The following is a 13,832-nucleotide window of genomic DNA, read 5'->3' as shown; positions in this document are numbered from 1 at the left end:
TCCTGTTATCTATCCCTTTCTTAATTATTCACAGCATTCTAGACATTGTAGATTAAATGATTGTCAACCAGCTTTGGGAGTAAAAAAACCCACACCTTTTATTAGGACATATTTTATTTTAATATTTCCCCTTTAAATATTTAATCAGTGCAATAAAATCATTAGACACATGGTGACTATTTCTTTCAATGAGTGTTTTCCTAATGTAATCTTATTGCATTATTACAAGAGCATTTGTGGAGTTGTTGTCTAGTGCTCCAAAGAAGACACTGGGGTCCTATTTTTCAGCTCTGCAACTGATCTATTTTGAGATTTTGGACATGGCACTTAGCAGATCTGTGGCTGTTTATCTGTAAATTGGATACAGTTTATAATAATATAATAACACTGTTAACAGGCCTAAAGTCTGTAAAAGTGCTTTGAAAACCCTGGATGAAAGATGCTTTGAAAATGCAATGTATTTCAAAATATTGTATTTGTTATGGATTGGACTAAACATTGTTATGGGTCAGGTGTGGCTGTGGCTTCTGCCTTCCATTCAGAATAAATATAAAGAAGCTATTGTACTTAGGTAGCTGAAACAAGACAGCAGCACCCAAAGCCAGGCACATAGAAACACTGAGTAAAGGCTAAATCATGTAACCCAAGGATTTTAAAATGCAGGGGTTGGGGCTCTGAATAATGGAACTGTGTGTGCATGAGTGTGTGTGAGAAAGAAAGAGGAGAAGGAAAGCTGGGTGAGACAGAGGGACAGCCTGGACAAGCACAGTGTATGACCCTGGAAGAAGCTAAAGAGAGAGGGCTTCTGGGTTAGATGCTGGCTAAAGAGGCTTGGGGCTGTAAGCAAAGAAGTTATCCACTATTGTTTGTTCTTCCTGCACTTGGAGAAGCAGGATTTTGTATATGCCTTATAAATAAACAAGGCTGAATCAAAGAAAACACCAAACCCTATCATCAATTTCTACTTCCCTACCAGAACATCCTCAGGGTCCTGAATTTCAGAATAATCAGTCTAGTCAATCAAGTCAAAACGGGATAACATTCTCAAAGCCTAAGACATGGTGGGCCATGTGTGTTTGATAGTCATCTGAAAGTCTATACGATGGGTATTGAAGACTACTGTTACAGAAGGCCAGTGAAGGGGAGTGACATGGTCTAAGCAGTGGGCAAGGAAAATGCTTTTGGCTACTGGTTTCAGACAGACTAGAGGGCAATGCAGAGGCAGTGGAAGCACAATTTGAATAGGGAGGCAAAGGTGCACAGTGAAACCTAAATTACTCCTAGGGGAAATCTGTGCCAAAAATTTAAAAATTCTGCACACTATTTTAAAATTCTGCAAAATTCTGCATATTTTATTTATCAAAATAACACAATATAATCACACCAGTTTCAGTTATTTTGGTAATTTATTTCAAAATAGCTGTGAACAGTATGCCTGTAACAATACAGACATCAAACAAGATTCAGGAAATGTTTTTTGACAAATAGATTTCTTACTAGGCATATTAATACAGAACTTTGAGTAATAATTCATTTAAACTACATTACATAACTGTATTTCCCGCACCCCTCAGAAGCAGTGCAAAGGCTTGGGGTTTACCAGGAATAATGGAGGAGCTGAGGAAGAGGGAAGTAATTGCTAGGAAGGAGCCTGGGTGTGAACTTGGAGGGTTGTTGGCTAGGGGTGGGAGAAGTATGGAACAGGTTTTTTTTCGAGGGGGGGGCGGGAGAGGCAGGGATTGTTAGGGAGTTGGGGAACCTGCCCCATGTAGACCCTGAATGACCCCTAGCCTCTCCCGTTCAGTCAGGTACATCTGCCCTGTCCCCAAGTGGTCCTGCACCCCCCAGCCCCATGTGGTCCTGCTCTCCCACTCAGCTTCCCCATCCCCATGTGGCCCTGCACCTCCACTCACATTCAGCCCCTCGGGACAGTTGGGTATCAGGGATAGGACGACAGTAGGGGTAGTTTACCTACATGTGGAGCAAGGGGAGCTAGTGAGGCTTGGCCTGGTCACTCTGTTCCTTGGCTTGCTCCTGGGTGCCATAGCAGCTACTCCAGCCCCTCTGGGTCCTGCTCTCACCTCCGCCCAGCAGCAATGGAGCATAGCTTGAGCTTGAACTTGCTGAAGAATAACCTGCAGTGGTGGAAACATAGATCTTCCCCCACAATACTTCTATTGTGGGAATGCTATGCCCACCACCTTCCTCCCCCGGTTCTGCTATCTTGGGAGCAATGAAACGGGAAGACCAGAATAAAGGAGGTTGCAGTAACTATTACAGGAGATAACCGGTGCATGAACCTGCCCTTTGCCATAGGAACTGAAAGGAGGATATGATAACTGAAACTATCTGAACAGATGGTGTAAGGAGTAGAGGGAAGAGAAGTGAAGAGAGGATTTAGGACAGAGCCTTTAGGACATTGCCAGAGAGGGAAGGAGAAGTAACTACCAGAGAAGATGCTGAAAGAGTGACCTGAGAGGTAAAAAGAAAACCAGCAGGGTGCAGAGCTTCAGAAGCAAAGGCAGGAAAGAGAGAGAGAGGGTCCTGGAACAGGGATTTACAGAAAATTCAAAGATAATGAGGATGGAGAAGAGCCCCTGAGGCTGTGCCAGGCAGAGATCTATGTACACACTGCTGAAAGCAGATTCAAAAAAGTGAAGATAGCAAAATGATTTGGAGGAGATCCAGTGGGCAATTAGAGGGGAAGATAGGCCAGCTGTTATATATGACTCATTCAAGGAGCTAAGGAGTGGAGAATAGAGTTGGTTGGAATGTTTTCACCGAAATATGCTGTTTTGCTGAAGCTGGAGTAGTTTGTAGAGATGCAGATGTTTCCATGAAACTTCTGTTGGGAAAGTTTTTGGATGAGAGTGAATGTGTGTGTCTGTGTGTATAGCTCGGTGGTTAGGATCCTGGCCTAAGAGGTAGGAAACCTAGGTTTGAGTTCCTGATTTGGAGTGAAAAACTCTGCTCCGAATCAGGCAGAACAGGGACTTTAACCTGGGTCTCTCACATCCCAGGACAATACCACCCATCCACAGTCAGCTATGTTTTTGTTCCACTGCAAAACAAATGTCAAACATCGCAGTGAAATGGAATTGTCCTCCTCCTGTCAGTTATAGTGGAGAATGAGATGGGAATGGGGTAGTAAGTTGCAAAAGCAGAAAGAAGTCAAGGGTGTTTTATTTGCTTTCAAAATAAGGCTATGTCTACACTACAAGTGTGACAGTGGCACAGCTGTGGCGCCACAGCTGTTCTGCTGTAGTGTAGACCCTTGCTACAATGACAGAAGGGGTTTTCTGTTGCTATAATAAATCCATCCTGTCAAGAGGCTAGGATTGATGAAATAATTCTTCTGTTGACCTAGCGATGTCTGTACCAGAGCTTATATTGGCTTAACCCTGTCTATCAGGGCTGTGAATTTTTCACACCCATGAATCATAGAAGCATAGAAGATTAGGGTTGGAAGAGAACTCAGAAGCTCATCTAGTCCAGTCCCCTGGTCAAAGCAGGACCAACCCCAACTAAATCATCCCAGCCAGGGCTTTGTCAAGCCGAGCCTTAAAAACCTCTAAGGATGGAGATTCCACCACCTCCCTAGGTAACCCATTCCAGTGTGACGTAGCTAGGTTGACATATTTTTTAGGTGTAGAGGAGGCCTAAACAGATTTAAAATAGTCTTCAGTAACGTCTTGTCTTTTGTTACAGATTGTTCACAGAACCCTAGCGGCAATGTTGGGCTCCTTGGCAGCTCTAGCTGCATTAGCTGTGGTTGGTGAGGTAAGTTGCAACATTTCAAGTATTCAGTTTATTACTGTGTATTGTATCATAAATCCCCACATACTTATCCCTGTGAAAATGGTCCCATGGTGCAGCAGCCTTTATGGGACTTAAAATGCTGCAAGAACAGTATTTGTGTACTCTGTGAATTCCTGTTCTTGGGGCCATGAAAGAGAAATGCAGTCTTGGCTCCAGATGGGAAAAAAGAGAGCAAGGCCAACATAATGGTATGATATTCTGATTTTGTAGGAACTTGAATGCAATCATTTTCATCTTAATTCAGATTTACTCTAATACTGTGTGATGTAAATGGACCTAGGTGAGGCCTAGTTTAACCTTCAGTTTTCTTAGGTTCTTCAAACTCTTAATTTTTCTAGTTTATGTAAGGTCTTTATTAATAGTGCTGGAGCTAGCACTTTTGCTAAGGGATAATCTTTTACTCCATCAGTCTATGCAAATCCCATAGTTCCCCATTTTTTACCAGTAATAATCCCTTATATCTTCAAAAGTACTGAGAGAATGAAGGTTTGACTGGAAATATGAGTAATGTAAGAGACCATATAGGCCATTAGGTTACTGAACTCATCCAGAATATACAGAAGATTAGAGGAGTTTGGCCATCTGTATCCCCCCAGAGGAGGGGGTCCTGTAACTGCATCTGTGGAGTCATCTCCTACTGATTCCATGTTTTTCATATTCTTGGAAGGATCTGTTCCTGTAGTTCAGTGACGTATATTGCCACTAAGAGTTAGTGCTTCCCAGATAAAAAAAAGGTCAACCTGCCTATCCCTTAACTCTGATTGGACCATATTATTGGGCTATGAAGCTTGTAACATCTGATTGGCTTGGAAGCTCTCCAGGGTGGTGATGTTGAATGGAGCAAAGTAGAATCACTTAAAGGTCTAGGTGCCCCAAAGAAGGTGTGATTCTTCCTGGGCCATCACAACACCAAGAAGGGCTGCCTCTCCTCCTCCTTCCAGAAAGGAGGAGACCATGACAACAACATCTGACCAGCCAAGTGCCCAAGGAAGCCCACCAGCTAATGAAAGATACTGAGACCAGAGATGACATCACCTGGTCCCTGTTCTGCAGTCTTGATGCTGATGCTCCAAAGATCAGCAAGCTAAAGAATCAATTTTTTTCCTCTAAGGCTATGTCTACACTAGCAGTTTTGTCAGTAAAACTTTTGTCGGACAGGGCTGTGGAAAAAACACCTCCTGACTGAGATAAGTTTCACCTACAAAAGTGCCGGTGTGGATAACACTATGTCATCTGGAGACGCTCTTCCACGACATAGCTACCACTGCTCGTTGGCATAGAACGGCTACACGGAAGACCTTCCAGTGGTGCAGCTGCAGTGGTACAGCTGTGCCGCTCTAAGGTCTGTAGTGTAGACATGGCCTAAGTAATGTTTTTCAGTTTTGTTCCCCTTTTTAATCTGCCTGGCAAGGATGCTTTTTCTCCAAACATTTCAAAAGTATGAACAAGAGAGCGTGTATGTGTATGCCAAAGAAATAGCGCGTGCTTATTCTAAATCTGAAGTAAATCCTAACTTAATTGCTTCATGTCCCATTGGGTTATAAAAGAGTATCTGCCCCCAAAATGGAAATTATGGGTTGTTGATCACTTTGTATCAGAGAGAGGGAGATTAGGTGAGGAAAGAGTTAACTGTAGAAAGACAAGGTGGAAGTCATTCAGTAAGTGGCAACTTTAAAGAAGTCTGGTAACTGGTTCAGGAGCTTAAAAGCAGACTATGACACCTTAAGTTTGTACAAGAATAGATCACGTGTTATATTAACTCCATGATTTAAGTCTTAACTGTTTTCATTCTATGATCTGGTCAGTTCTTGATTCCATTCCATTATTCTCAATTTCTTGATTTATTAGTTCAATTCCAATTATAATTTTAATTTGACAATTGAGCTGTTCAATCCTTAAATAGTTTAGTAAAAGATGTAATAGTTTTAGTTAGAGGTTTACTTAATTTCAAGTTTGCTTTAATTAGTTTGTAATAAATCCCTTAAAATCATAAAGCTGTTTTTTTTCAAAATAGCAAGAAGAGATCACAATACCCTCACCTGGGAAAAAAATTAATGTCGTAAAGTATACCAGAGCTCCTTGGCTCTGTCCGAAAACTGATATCTTTATCCCTCACATTTTTGTCATGTTCAGCTATATTAGGTTTCCCATGGAGCCTAAACAAACATATCTACTGATTATACTGCCTTGGGGACACCATAGATGATAACACTCCCTCAGTGGTGTTTACTCCTTTCAAATATTTTTATCTTCTCCCAGGCTCCTTAACTGACAATTAGCAAAAGTACCGTATATGACTTAGTAGTTCTTTCACTCTTTGCACATATCCTTGTGACTACTTTTCTCTGAATTCCCTCCCAATTTGTCCACAGGTGAAGCTGAATTGTCCTATTCTGTTAGCAGAAAGTAAAGTGAAGTCTATAAACCAGTTTTCATTTATTTCTGTACAAGAGAAACAAACTAAAAACCAAATGTAGGTGCTAGATAATGAGCCATTCAGACTGTCAGCATTTTCCAGAGGTAATAGAAAAGAACGCCCTTTGGGTACATTGGAGAAACACTATTTAATTTCTATCACAGCTTATTTAAATAGTGCACTAATTAAGTGGAATTTGCAGTTCCATAACTAATGACTAGTTAGGTGATCCATAGGATTAACTGATAATTTTATTGTTTGATTTGCAGAGACCAAGCATGGTCAAAGTGGTGGAGTGGATTGATTATGAAACTCTGGCGCTGTTGTTTGGAATGGTAATTAAAATGTAACTTTTGCTCTAAAAGTGCTGGAATAATTGTTGTCAATGTCTAGCCATTTCTTTTTATTTGTTAACATCCTTTTAACTGAGAGTTGCTATGTTGAAAATTTGGCTTCTTTTGAGTGTTTAAAAACTGGAGGCGCTCAAAAACTTGGAGAAAATGAGGCACTTTGGAAAATGTTGGTCTCTGTTTCTTCCCCTCATAAAATGGAGTGATAACGAAAACTGTATAAATAACTGATTTTTTGATTTGCTGAGTCAAGGTGGAATAACATTTCTTTTATTGGACCAACTTCTGTTGGTGCGAGAGACAAACTTTTGAGCTTGCACAGAACTCTTCTTCAGGTCAGAAGAAGATCAGAGTTCTTCTTCACGGCATTTTTTGGTTTGCTGGCAGCTCTGAAAAATTGAAAAAAAAATGATTTGATCCAAAATGAATAGGAAAATTGCACAAAAATATTGGTGAATTTGTCCTCAGAATGAGCATTTTAAAGGACAAGAGCTGGAGGAGGAGTTCTCCTAATATCCATTAGCCCAGAGTTTAGGGTGCTTACCTTGGATTTTGGAGACACAGGTTCAATTCCCCTCTCTGCCTGATGTGAATAGGGTTTTGAAATTGGGTGTTCCACATTGCAGGAGAACACCCTAGCCACTGGGCTATGGGATATTCAGATGTGTGGCTCTCTCAATCTCTTATTTCAGCTGTTCTACTTTGTATAAATAATTAAATATACATAGAACTTAAACTTGGGTCTCCCTCATTATAGGTAAGTGTTCTAACCACCAGTCTATAGAATTATTCTCACTCACTTTCCCTGGCCCAGTGACTATTCTCTGTATTATTAATGACAATGAATAGTCATTGGGCCAAGGAAAGAGAGTGAGAATGACCCTATAGCTTGGGAGGATTTGAACCTTGGTCTCTCAGAGCCATAACCATTGTGCTAAAAGTTATAAGGAGAGCAGCAGGAGCCACCACTTCTGCCCCTGAAAAACATTTATGTCTTTGTGAGAAAGTCACAAATATTTTTGGATCAACCAAAACTGCATTTTGGGGCAAATAAACTATTAATCCATTTTTTTTTGCCCATCTCTAGTGATAATACACCTCCCATTGAAAGGATTTTTGAGATCTATAAGTGAAAAAGCCTGCATACGTGCCAAGTGTTATCACTAAGACAAGATGGGTAATACATTTAATTGGACCAACTTCTGTTGGTGAAAGAGACAAACTTTGGAAAGCGTTATCACTCTCATTCCACTTGTTTATTTTATTTACACTAAACCTTCCTCAAACATATTTGACTAGAGAAAGTGATTTCCTTTGTCCTAATCAGTGTTCTGTTGTGAGCCTGAATGAGCAATTGGACAAAAGCATATACCTGGCTAGACTATAATAATATATCAATTATTTGTCCCCCTCTACTCCTATTAATCTATGTTGTCCCTTTGTGACTGAAATATGCTAAGGTATCATAAATAGACAAAATCCAGTGCCATCTACATCTGTTGCAATCTATGAATTTTAATGACTTCCTGCATCCAAAAAGACTGGGGGACCAGGCAATCTCCCAGAAATATGGAAAAATTTAAATAATCTTAGGGAGGTGATGTCTTCTAGACTCTATAGAGCATTGCTGAAGAAAACAATTGTAAACTAATGATCACTTTTGATTAGCGAGAAGGGCAGAGATATTTGTAACGTGTGGTGCCTACCAAGTAATTAGGAGTGAAATTCACACCTCTAGGGGGGCTTGCACAAGGTCTATGCACCCCTGTCATTCTGAATAGGACCACGGCCCTACTGCACAGATGTAAATTTTACCATAAATGCCAGTAATAGAAATCTGACTTCTGATGCGTGGCACCCTGATTTATGGCTGATGTCCTCTCCAAAAACAGGACCAAAATTGTGGCAGAGATGCAGGACTCCTGGTTAAAGCAACAAACCAAACCATTCACTTTTTTATATAAATAATTCCATCCTTCTTTCTTTCTTTTTCTGTAGATGCTTTTAGTGGCCATATTTTCAGAAACTGGATTTTTTGATTATTGTGCAGTAAAGGTAGGTTTATTGTGACATCTTGCATTTAAATTCTTTACAGTACTGTATTTATATTACTGCAGCACTCTTACATATTTATTGAACTAATGAAACTGCTGTTTAGTCAAAACTATTAGACTAAATGCTACATTTAAAAACATTTATGTAAGGACAATTTACATTTGTCATACTACAAAGTATAGTGGTCAATTTATAATTTTTTAAGGAGCTAAGTGTTGAGGAAGCATTTCAAGAAATGATATTTTTATAAGTTAAGGCCACAGACCCTGATTCAGTAGGGTGCTTAAGCACATGCATAATTTTAAGCATGTGAGTAGCCCCATTAGGGTGAACAGATGTCCTGATTTTATAGGGACAGTCACTATATTTGGGGCTTTGTCTTATATAGGCACCTGTTACCTCCCATCCCTTGTCCCAATTTTTCACACTTGCTATCCGATCACCCTAAGTCCCATTGACTTCCTATCGACTGTGTGCAACGGAGCTGGGCTACATGCATAGTCGTCCGTGTCCAGTCCAGAGGACAGAAGAGAGGAGGTGGAGTTGGGCCATTGAGTTTATGTTTATATATGATTAACGGCCACAGACCTTTGTGTAGGGGTTGAACCAAAGACTCAGCTGTTATTCTATGTGAACAGAATGGGAGCATGGGGTGCACAGCCCATGGGTTGGGAGAATAAATTCAGTAGTCAGTCATCCCATACATAGTTTCCTGTGTAAAGCTTGTTTACTTAGATTGTATTCAAGGGAGTGAATTTCCATATGAATATTAAAGCAGGAATGCAGGATTTGAAGTTAAAGCAAGAGAAAACAGGAAACCTGGATTCTCTTCCTGGTTCTGCCACAGATTCCCTGTGTTACCTTTAGCAAATCACTTACTCTTTCTGTACCTATTTCCTCATCTGTAAAACAGAAATATTTTCCTACCTCCCTAGAGTAGTTTGTAGCTAAATTAATTAATGTTTGAAAAGCATACTGAAATCCTTGGATGGCAGACCCTAAAGAGGTGACTAGTATAACAAATATCAGGGGGTAGCCGTGTTAGTCTGTAACCACAAAAATTTCACTCCATGCATCTGAGGAAGTGGGTTTTTTACCCACGAAAGCTTATGCCCAAATACATCTGTTAGCCTTTAAGGTGCCACCGGACTCCTAGTATAACAAATGTTCCCCAGACATCGTTGCACCATCTTTTATAAAGTTGTTCACTGGTCATTTCTGAAAATGAAGCTGATATGTTCCATGTCTTTACGCCATTGCTATTTGTTTGGTTTTATTAGGCTTACCGACTGTCTAGAGGCAGAGTGTGGGCCATGATTATCATTCTGTGTCTTATTGCTGCAATTCTTTCTGCATTTTTGGACAACGTTACCACAATGCTTCTCTTTACTCCAGTAACCATAAGGTATTTTATGTTTTGCCTTTGGCGTTAGTTCGTTATAGCTACCAATTGCTAGTTGGTGTGTGTCAAAATCATATTTGAGATGTTTGTTCAGCAGTTTGAATGGAACTTACAACCCCAAATGCTCTGGCTGTAATTAGTATCTAGAGTTACAACTTTTAAAGAGTTCAGCTTCCATATCTTCATGTGTCAGTTGTGAGCACAAGTCCAGGTACTTATAGATTTAGCTATCTCTGCAATTAAGTAGGTACAGATGCAAGTACTCTGAGTTGTGCCCACATTTGAAATGTAATTGCAAATTGCACATTAATTCTGGGCTCAAATTGCTCTTGCAAACAGGGGTGCTGGAATTTTTGAAAAAAACAATCCAAACCCTAAACCTCTGTTCCTTCATGTCCAGACTACTGTTTATGTACAATTTTGCCTCCTAATGGATGATTTAAAGAAATTATAATCCCTGCTAATACTACTGGCAATTATTCTGTACTGAAGAAACCTTTTTGGAATAGAAGACTCTGAATTCTATCCTTCTTGATCTCCATGAAGTGGATACAATCCCAGATTAATTTCATATTTCTAGATTAATCATAATTTGTTTATTAAAACAGCAACTTTAGTTACAGTAGCTTTCTGGAAACTGCATGTGATTTGTAATTACATTTAGTCCATGTGATTATAAATCACTCTTTGGCCTGAATTTAACCTACATTCAACCTAGTAAATCCAGTTAATCCAGTTTAGTTTTAAAAAAAACAAAACTGGGGTGGGGAAGATGGTATAAAATATGGCATCAGGTGATGTAACACTTGCAGTCCTTATCGTATTCAAGTGTATAGAATTGTATGAAGCTGTGCGGCCCATTAAAATGTAGTTTACAGCAGAAAAGGTCTGTTTTGCAAGTGGAATTTATTACAGGTTGGGAAACAGCTGGTGAATGAAAGCTCCATTTGTTTGCTGTATGATTATATTTTAAACATCATATCCCTTTTACTCAAACAGTATTTTTATCACTTACAGTAGGTAAAAATGAGATGGTTAAACAAGCTTCTCCACTTATGTTGCAGAATATTTGGAATTAAATAAAATGGAATTGGTAATGGATTGAAATCCTAAAAGTCTACACGTTCTGAACCATTGTTTACGTGTAATACTCCAGTAGCATTTATTTTGTTTTATACTAATCCTATATCCAGTGTTATAAAATTGTAACATCAGCATATGAGAATCTTTTATTTGAATTACTGTCAGTTGTACTTCTAAACTAGAAAAATCACAATAATTTCTACTCTAATGGTTATTCTAAAAATATAAGGTTATTATGTATGTGTATATTTCTGAAAATCTCATGCTACGGGTCATTCTTTTTATCCCGTGGTTGTTCTCCTTAGTCCTTACCTATAATTTCCAAGTGCTATTTTACACTGTTATTACCATGGAGATGAAGCTAACAGAAAAGTCTACTGATTCCATGACAATAAGGATTCAGACTTTTATCAGTGAGGCATAAAATCTGATCTGTTCTTGTCACATTTTGCGGTAAATTGTTTTTAGAAATAATTCAATAAATAACCTTCTTTAGCTATAACTTATTTTAAAACATATTTTGAATGTCAAGACACTTTGATTTGCAATGTTTTACAAAATTGTCTGTTTATATGGGAAATTGAAAATCTTGGATAAGTGAACTGTAACGGTTTAATCCTACAGTTCAGGTAAACATTTCTTAATGATCCCTCACAGCTTCGCTTTTATAGACTACAGTAAGCATTCTTTTTGCAAAGTTTATCTATGCCCCATCAAGAAAAAACAGTAAAGGAGCACTAAAGTTGTACAGCTATACACTCAGAAGTCAAGGAATGACTTGTGCAACTGCATTTCAATGAATTATAGAATCATAGGACTGGAAGGGACCTCAAGAGGTCCTCTAGTCCAGCCCCCTGCCCTCATGGCAGGACTAAGTATTGTCTAAACCATCCCTGAAAGGTGTTTATCTAACCTGCTCTTAACAGTCTCCAATGATGGAGATCACACAACCTCCCTAGGTAATTTATTCCAGTGCTTAACCAGCCTGACAGCTCGGAAGTTTTTCCTCATGTCCAACCTAAACCTCCCTTGCTGCAATTTAAACCCACTGCTTCTTGTCCTATCCTCAGAGGTTAAGGAGAACAATTTTTCTCCCCACTCCTCGTAACAACCTTTTATGTACTTGAAAATGGTTATCTTGTCCCCTCTCAGTCTTCTCTTCTCCAGACTAAATAAACCCAATTTTTTTAATCTTCCCCTCATAGGTCATGGGTTTTAGCCCTTTAATCGTTTTTTTTGCTCTCCTTTGGACTTTTTCCAGTTTGTCCTTGAAGTGTGGCATGCAGAGCTGGACACAATACTCCAGTTGAGGCCTAATCAGCGCAGAATAGAGCAGAAGAATTACTTCTCATGTCTTGCTTACAACACTCCTGCTAATACATCACAGAATGATGTTTGCTTTTTTTTGCAACAGTGTTACACTGTTCACTCATATTTAGCTTGTGATCCACTATTACCCCCCAGATCCTTTTCTGCAGTACTTCTTCCTAGGCAGTCATTTCCCATTTTGAATGATTGTTTCTTCCTGTGTGGAGTACTTTGCATTTGTCCTTAATTAATTTCATCCCATTTACTTTATACAATTTCTCCAGTTTGTCCAGATCATTTTGAATTTTAATCCTATCCTCAAAAGCACTTTCAACCCCTTTCATCTTGGTATCGTGTGCAAACTTCATAAGTGTGTTGTTTATGTCATTAAGTAATTGATGAAGATATTGAACAGAACTGGACCCAGAACTGATCCCTGTGGGACCCCACTCGATCTGTCCTTGTAGCCTGACTGTGAACACTCATAACTACTCTCTGGGAATGGTTTTCCAACAAGTTATGCACCCACCTTATAGTAGCTACATCTAGGTTGTATTTCCCTAGTTTGTTCATGAGACAGTATCAAAAGCCTTACTAAAATCAAGATATACCACATCTACTGCTTCCCCCCTCTCTACAAGGCTTGTTACCCTGTCAAAGAAAACTAATAAGTTGGTTTGACACGATTTGTTCTTGACAAATCCATGCTGTCTGTTACTTATCATTTTATTATCTTCTAGGTGTCTGCAAACTGATCGCTTAGTTATTGGATGTCCTGAATATCTTTGGGAATCAGTATTCCTAAATATTTCATGTAAAAGAAGTGCCATTGAAAGTCCCAATTTGAGAAAAGGCCTTTGTGGGCATATTGGTTAATTCCTAAGATTTCTGATTTACCCCCAATTAATTTTATATCCTGAGAGGAGTTCAACTTTATTAATAGTGGTTAGTAGGTTAGGAATGGTAGCCTTGGGCTTAGATATAAATACGGCATTCACATAGAGAGTAATTTTGTGCTTGGTTTGGACCACCATGATACCATGAATATGTTGATTTACTCTGATGGCAACAGTCAAAGTTTCTAGAGCTAAATCAAACAGAAGAAGTGAAAGGGGGCAGCCTTGCCTCATACCTCGCTGAAATGGAAATGGGGTGGAAATAATACTATTAGTAACTACCCTAAAAGTTGGGTTAGAGTATAAAATCTTAATCCAAGCAATACATTCTTTATCAAACCCAAATTTTGCTAACACATGCAAAAGATAGTCGCAGGCTATGCGGTCAAAAGCCTTTTTGGCATTTGAAGAAATGACAGCTAAGGGTTCCTCAGACTCTCTCAAAGCAGCAATAATATCAATCAGTTGATGCAAATTATCTGAGCCAGGTCTATTATGAAGGA

The 13,832-nt window shown here is 39.2% G+C and overlaps 1 protein-coding gene across 3 annotated transcripts in view; it reads left to right on the top strand.

The window, feature by feature from the left end:
- OCA2 (OCA2 melanosomal transmembrane protein) overlaps positions 1-13,832 on the top strand; it is a 336,400-nt gene that overhangs the window by 156,314 nt on the left and 166,254 nt on the right. For all 3 annotated transcript variants that reach the window (XM_074965665.1, XM_074965648.1, XM_074965656.1), the window contains 4 exons: positions 3,709-3,780; positions 6,505-6,570; positions 8,584-8,640; positions 9,921-10,045. In XM_074965665.1, coding sequence (XP_074821766.1) covers positions 3,709-3,780; positions 6,505-6,570; positions 8,584-8,640; positions 9,921-10,045 — 320 coding nt within the window. The remainder of the gene's footprint in view (positions 1-3,708; positions 3,781-6,504; positions 6,571-8,583; positions 8,641-9,920; positions 10,046-13,832) is intronic.

Source organism: Natator depressus, chromosome 1 (assembly GCF_965152275.1).
Source record: "Natator depressus isolate rNatDep1 chromosome 1, rNatDep2.hap1, whole genome shotgun sequence".
Lineage (NCBI taxonomy): Eukaryota > Metazoa > Chordata > Testudines > Cheloniidae > Natator > Natator depressus.
The sequence above is the reverse complement of the archived record's forward strand: the minus strand, read 5'-3'. Positions and strand labels throughout refer to the sequence as shown.